The 7,985-nt window shown below is 34.2% G+C and overlaps 1 protein-coding gene and 1 long non-coding RNA gene across 2 annotated transcripts; both read left to right on the forward strand.

The window, feature by feature from the left end:
* LOC104722909 lies at positions 1,340–2,536 on the forward strand. Its single transcript, XM_010441168.1, has one exon. The coding sequence runs from the start codon at positions 1,442–1,444 to the stop codon at positions 2,195–2,197; it is 756 nt and encodes a 251-aa protein (XP_010439470.1). The 5' UTR covers positions 1,340–1,441; the 3' UTR covers positions 2,198–2,536.
* On the forward strand, positions 4,893–6,501 carry LOC104722910. The gene is made up of 5 exons (XR_757260.2): positions 4,893–5,197; positions 5,337–5,427; positions 5,720–5,999; positions 6,098–6,153; positions 6,245–6,501. It is a non-coding gene; the product is annotated as an uncharacterized LOC104722910 (long non-coding RNA).

The raw sequence follows: 7,985 nt of genomic DNA on the forward strand, positions 1-7,985 counted from the left end.
GTAACCCGAAGTATAACTCTATATCAATTTAAATATTTATAAACGATTATTCATTTAAAATGAATATATAGTTTTATTTTCGTCTTTGAAACATGACTCAGTTCTGAATTTATACAAAAGAAAGAAAGAACATAGATTGTGTACCATCTGAAAGTAAACTTTTGTTCTTCTAATCTATAGAACTTGCGATAACATTTCGAAAGTATTTCCAGTTTTTTTTTGTCTGGACTTTATATTTCAGAAGTATTTAGAGTGACCACGTCTACGCTAGTATAATACTATATTCGATGCCTTTGTCCTACGCACTTTAAAGCTTTCACATTTCCCGAACCAACAACACCGCAAGAGTCGAAGCAAGAAAATCAATTCTCAATTCCTTTGTAAAGAATCAAGACAAATACGTCACTATGTCTGTATGGGTTAAAATTGAAATATTCTTCTGTTACTCACATCATGTATTTCTTTGTCATCACATCATATTCTTTTCTTTTCTTTTGGATTCTTGTCATCATTATATCACCAAATTATACTAGATCTTTTTGAAAGGAGATTTAGTAATATATGGGTATTGATCCCATGACAAGAGACTTCCGGTGATTGCATTATACATGGGTATTGATCTTCTTATTCAAGAGAGAGTTTCAAACCAACAAACACGGAAGCAGCTAATGGGAAGCTGATGTGCATGCAAAATGCAAATTTAACCTCCCAACACGAAAGCCTTATGCGACCATCTACGCCAATCTCGCCCTAGAAGACAAGTTTTAAGCCATACATACATAAGAGCATTTAACACTAGATTTAATAATGCGTCCGTAATTAAACTTAGCGTATGACCAAAATTTTACACAAATAGTCTAACGTTCCTCCATTTTAAATCGTAATTTCTTCAAGATAAACCATCCATTTATATTTTCAATGTAAATTATGTATATTACTATTACCGCAACTTTCGCCAATATAAGATTTTTCCATTCTAAGAAATAAACTAACAACTGATGAAGGTCTATTGTGATGCACAAGAAAGCCAACTCACATTAATGTTCTAAAACTCGGATAAAAATGGAACTCACACCAAATCAAAATGGAAGAACACATAAATATATTTTTTTCATACTCCATTTCACTTGCATATATATAACAGTATAATTTCAATTTAACTCCAGAAAAATAGCCAATTCAAATGTATATTAATCCATCTATAACTAGATTAAAAGATGCTTTTTATTTAACGAATTCAATGTTTCAAACAAGGAAATTTATTGAGAATTAAATATATGTTGACTACTTGTAACAAAAAAAAAAAAAAAAAAAAGACAAAACAAAACAAAAGCCTCTTCTTCGGGGCATTTAAATGCAACGACCACCAAAGTCTCTCTTCTCTCTGTCTTTGTCTCTCTAAACTTCAAAGTTCAAACACCGTCACACTCACACACACGCCATGGGAGAAGAAGAAACCGAACAAGTCTCTTCTTCCTTCTTCTCTCATCCTCTCTTCTCCTGTTTCATCACTCTCTACTTTCTAATCCTCATCTACTTCCCTAATGATTTGCTTCGAATCTCTCTCTCCCCTGTTCTCCTCATCTCCGGAGCTCTACTCCTCTCTCTTCTCTATCTCGGGTCAACCCGAGAACCCAACATCCGACCCGAAACAAGAAACGAGAATCTCGAGGAGAAAGCTAAAAACTACTCTAACGCTGTCCTGATTCAAGATTCCGACAAGAATCCAGATCATTTGCCGTGTGGTTTCGTGGAGTGGAACTTGAGAGCTCCATTGGAAGTGATACACGAAGCTTACGAAGAGAACGACGATGAAGACGAAGAAGAAGAAGAGAACCCGGGTGGTGAAAAAGACCCGACCCGGTTTAAAGAAATCGTGAGGTTCCCGTCGCTGTCTCTCTGTTACCCGGAATCAGATTCGGATTCGGATTCGGATTCTGCTTCCTCGTCGGAATTCAAATTCCCGGAGATCGGTGACTGGAACTCGCCGGGATTCAGATGGGAAGAGGAGGAGGACGACGACGACGGTGGTGGAACTGGAAGAAGAGAAGGTTTGATCGAGATGAAGTTTGATTGTAGCTATAATAATAACAAGAGCAAGATGATCATGAGTAAATGGAGTAAATGGAATCAAACAGAGTTGGAATTTTACGGAGAGGACGAAGATGGTTTAATCGAAATCAATCTTTTTTCATAGACAATAAAATATATATATTTTTATGGGATATTTACTTATGTAACATAAGTAAATTATTTGATAACCAAACTAATTCAAACCAAAAAAAATTGTTTGGTTAATTTCGGTTATCTTGACCTTTAACTAAAATATATGAACCAAATTGAAAAAATCGGTTCAAATTGGCAGGCTATAAGCCTCTATAAATATAATCCTCCCTTTTTAATTCCATGTCAATTTTTTATTTTTATTTTTGAGTCTTTATTTTCTTCATTAGCAATATTTGTTATTAGTTATGGAGATATATTCAGATATGTATGATAATGAATAGTTTTTTTTAAATATTTTATTTTACATCCAGATTAGGGTTTTGCAGTACGGTAGCCTTTGCTTCACCGACAGCGCCGACACAGCCAGTCCAAGAGTCTTCCGCCACCATAGGTTTTCCAGTAGCTTGCATCGATGGTATGGTTGGGGCATATAGGAAAGCGGTGATCTTGTCGGTCTTGAGTTTTGGTGGTGAAGAACTTTCAGGGAAGTCATGGCAGGTTTAGAACTAATAGTGGTTAGAAGCACAACGAGGTAGATCTCGGCTTTGATGAGTAACTCGCTTCTCGATGGGGATGATTCCTCTTGGATTGATTTTAGCAGTAAACTTTTGGACAAATGGAAAGAAGGGAGGGGAACTGCCTGAGATCGCCTCCTTGATCTCCTTCTTCCACTGACGCTGGAGGTTGAAGCTTCATCCAAACTTTTCCAAAGAGTAAGGTTTCTAGATGATTGAGACGACGGCCAAACATGGGACAAGAACGAGAACCGAGGAAAGAGATCTAAGAGTGAAAAACTAGAAGAGAAAGGGGTATCCCGACGCCGGCAAGCCATAGCTCCACCGGCGTCGAGGAGGAGATTCAGATTTGGGATCTCGATATTAGTGCCTGGGAGCGTTTCTAGTAACAGTTTGATTTAATCCTTTAGTTCCAACCGTATGACTATATTAAACATGCAATTAAACACGAAGATGATCATTCAACCCAATTTTTTTCAACTTAATATTTTCAATTTATTCAATTTTAAACAACCATTTTGCACCCATAATAGTTTAGCATATTTGTCATATTAGTTATCTCCCTATTATTAGTTTGGAAGTACATTTTTAACCTAACCTTAAAAAGTATAATTAATTACATTAGTATGATATTATAAATATATATTTTAAAGATTAAGTTAATAATAATTATTTAGGAAAAATGTCAAATATTAATTTATTCAATTTACATATTTTAGAAAAACGAAACATACATTATTAGTTTAAATATATATATATATATATATATCTAATCAAAATAAACATATAAGACTTGATATCTAATCTACCATATTTATTTGTTATTAATCATTATACTTTACATTTTATATTCATATGATTCTATTTTTTGTGAAATATCATCAATTATCCGTATAGTAATAAAAAAATATGTTTTTCCACATATGCTATGATTTGAATATTTTAAAACAAATAAAAATTATTCAATTTATGAAAAATTATTGTAACGAATCCAAAATTCCGAATAACTGTTTTGAGTATTTATATTTAATTTCAATACAATATTTAGTTGAAATACATAATTTTATACAATAAAATAAACTATTGAATAATTTAAAATAGTTTAACTTGATATATTTTAAGAATCTCAATCAAACGTTTTCCTCCAGTTCCACCGCAGTCGTCCAGCTCTTAATCATTTATTAGGTTATATCTCACATTTACCGCTAATCTCACTAGGACTTCACACCAATATAGGAGGATATGATCAACTAACAACACTACCTATAGCTAAAGATGATATGTGACACTACATTTACATTATTTAGTTATTTACTACCTCTCTTCATCATTTAATGGTTTTGATCCATGTTTTATCGACACTAATTGCGTCGAACCTATGAGCCACACGATTTTTGCAGCTCAAAAATTGGTCCACCATGCGCAAAAAAATTGATAATAATATGTTACTCTGACTAAAAAAAGAGTAAAATTGTATAATTCTAAAGTAACCAAGCGTAACAGAGATTCAATCCGTGGAAAACATCCCAAAAAACAATATAAAATACTACAAAAGCAATTAGTAAGTAAGGCATATGCTAACTCATTCATGTATCATGTTTGATGTTAATTCTTTGCTGTGGCAGCACTAAACTCCTTGTGGTATTCTTGAAATTCTTATATGATCAAGATCCAGTGAAAGATGTGGAGGTATCTAAAGCTAGGAATTATTAATGACATTTAAATTGATCTGTTGGTCACTTAATTAATTCTTCCTCTATTTGTGTTTCATGTATTACGTACGTACGTACGTATCTTTAGTTTATCAGAATCTTCATCAGGGAACCATAAATGCATGACAATTTAATTTCTGCAGACATAGATGCATGGTTTTAGAACATGTGCTTTTCCTTAGTGATTTATTTTCTTTCAAAACTAATGTAAAGAATCATATACAGTCACTCTATTAGCTCCTTTATCTCATGAAGTGCAACTTAAGTTTATGGTGATGGTCTGATGGATGCTTTAAATTTGTACTAGAATAAATTATCAACATGAAGGATTAATTATATACTATATTGTGTTTATTAATTGAAGCCTTCAGAGACATTTAGACCTTCTTTAACGGGAGGTTCATACCCGGGATCTTAGTGTTTTGTTGTAAAAAAATAAATAAAAACAAAAGAGAAAATGTAAGGGAGCCTTTTATGTAGTATACTGAAACTTGGTTTAATAGACCTAAGTGTCACGGTTCGGAAGAAGGAAATAATAGAAGAAAAAAGAAAATTTATGCCCGATGGACGAGTTTGGAAGAAGGGAAATTTTTTTCTCTCTGTCTCTCTCTTTCTCTCGCGATAGAAGTACGGAATCGACAAAGGAAGAAGATGGAAGCGAAGAATATGGAATCAGAGGAGGTTGGGGTCGGAGGTGATGCGTATCGGAGGAGATCGAATCGACGGAGGAGATTTCGCGATTAGGTAAACGAATTAGGGTTGTTTGATTTTTTGATCCCAATTTAGAGTTCTTTGATTTCTGATCCTCTCTCAAGGTATCCCTTTCTCATTCTCTCTCTCTCTCTTTCATTTGATCCCAGCTATCTTTGTTTTTGCTTCGTAGATTCCTGGATTGGTGAATGACGATTTTACTGATGTGAGAGCTATAATGGCGAATGCGGGTTCTTCATTGATGGGAATAGCAACTGCGACAGGTATGTTTGGAATTATTGATATTTGTAAGCTCTTTTGGCTCAAATTGCATAAGCACTAACATGAGATGTGTATCAAACTAGTATAATAGAACTAACGAGCTAGTAGATTTGATGTGGCAAAGAAACCAGAGTGAGGAACTCAAAGTGACGATATAATATTCAATGTTACTCAACTGATGTGCATCTTTGCCATGATGTTTAAAGAAAGTCTTGAACTTGACCTTCGTTTAGGAGATGTTTTATTTTTGTTTGCTTTATGCTGATATTTTTCACATCACTGGTAATCAAACAGGAAAGAGTCGGGCAAGAGATGCTGCACTAAATGCGATCCAATCACCTTTGTTAGATATTGGCATTGAGAGAGCCACGAGTTTAGATCCAGGGGACTCTATTATTATCGCTAAAGCTTTCTCTCACATGCTTAACTTAGCCAATTTGGATGAGGAAGTTCAGATTGCTTATCGCCGTAGGGTCAAGAAGCTGCAGAAAGGTGATTTTGTTGATGAGAGCTCTGCTACTACTGAATCTGATCTTGATTCAATTCTCTTCCTGGATGGGTGGTGATCGTCATGGTACATTTCTATAAGTCCTTCTCGCATAGCTCTCTTATTCCCGCTCAATGGCTTTATTCATGTCACTGACTCACAATATTTATGTTTTTGCTTGTTAGCTAGAATGATGGCTTCTACTATGTACTTTAACCAAATTGAAGATCTTATGTTTGAGGTTTGATCCCGATATCATTTTTCAGTTGAGTCCCCTCATCTTCTTTATGTATGTAACCACATTTCATTTTTATTACTGCTTCTTTATGTAGATATCTATGTGGCGTTGCAATGACGAGCTGCGTGTGCGAGCTGATGAACTCTAATCCGCCACAACTCATCACTTGCCACACTTGCGCAAAATGAGTTATAAGTTTAAGCTGATTCACATTTTTTTTTTTTTGACAATAGCTGATTCACATTTTATTTGCGTAGAATAGCACAGAAACAAGCGTAAACTGAATAGAATGAACCTCCCATTGTGTATGCCCTTAAAACTAAATAAAAAGGAAGGATCTTGGGAATGTTATATGAGGATTTGTCTAAATAAGCTGGTAGCTAAAGTAGTTGTTGCAGCATACACGGGAGGTGGCCGGAGGTGGAGCCATTGAAGCAAGCATCTACAAAGAGATTCGCCGGTGTTAATTTAGGTTGCGGTTATAGTTTTTTGGGACTTGAGAAACTATCAGGTTTATGTAAGAAGATACTCTAATAGATAAAACCATGACAATTTAATTGATTTTAAAAAGTTATATTCAGTATTCAGATGTCCTCTAACTACCTAATTGTTAAGTTACACCAAACGCCTCTATTAACCATCCTTTTTTCTATATTGAACCGAACCAACATTTCCGAATTCGGTCGGCTAAAAGAGTGAACTAGTCGATAGCTTTTGAAATGAATTCAGTTAGCCGTTTGATTTGGTGAAGCGTGAACCGAACAGTTAACAATTATTTAGTTTTCTTATATATTTAAATTTTACGAAATTATACCCAAATTCATTAAAAGTTTATATCGAACCGATAATCAGACTGAACCAATCCAATTTTTTGTATGGGTTTTACTTATATAACATAACCGTGTTATCCAAATGTTTGTTCCGTTGATTTTGGTAACCTTGGCCCTTAACCAGAATAATTGAACCGGTTCAAATTCTCTATGGTCACGTACTAATTTTATTTATACTTTCTTTTTTTTTTTTGGTTTTTTTTTTAAATATGAGTTCTTCCTAAATTGGATTGATTGAGGCATAAAAACCGGATGATCATCTTGGTTAATAACAAATAACCAACAATTTAAATGGGTAAACAAATGGTTGAAGGGCAATATGGTCTTTCGTTAAATCTATTTTTCTATATATATATTTTTTTTTTATTTAAAGTTCAATTCAACAACGGCCAAGAAAAGCAAAACAAGAAGCTATTACTTGGATGTGAAGAAGAAGAAGGTTTGCTCTCTCTCTCTCTCTCGCTCTCTTTCCCTCTTCTCTGTTATCTTCTATAAACCCATCTGAGTTCTATTATAAACCATTTCCAGCGAATAACAGAAGAAAAATCGAGAGAGAGATCAAAGTTTCTTCGACATGAAGAGAGGTTTGTATCGACTTACTCTGTTTCTGTTCTTCTCTTCTTCATGAAGAGGATGGTTTGGGGTTTTTTTCACGATAGGGTTTGTACTAGTTTAAAGTTTTATTCTTTTTCTTTACAAACCAAAGGATCGATAAAAAAAAAACTCAATTTCTCATTGTTCTTTTACTTTCCTGCAAATCTTTCTTCTACTTCTCTCTGTAACGTGGTTGTGGCGAGAGGTTTGTATCAATTTAACCTGTTTCTGTTCTTATTCATGAAGAGGATGGTTTGTACTAGTTTAAAGATGTATTCTTTTTCTTTACAAACCAAAGGATCGATCAAAAAAACTCAATTTCTCATTGTTCTTTTACTTTCCTGCAAATCTTTCTTCTACTTCTCTGTAACATGGTTGTGACGAGTTGGTTTTTTTTTTTTTTTTTTTTTT

The sequence above is a fragment of the Camelina sativa genome, chromosome 11, assembly GCF_000633955.1.
Source record: "Camelina sativa cultivar DH55 chromosome 11, Cs, whole genome shotgun sequence".
NCBI classification, from domain to species: domain Eukaryota; kingdom Viridiplantae; phylum Streptophyta; class Magnoliopsida; order Brassicales; family Brassicaceae; genus Camelina; species Camelina sativa.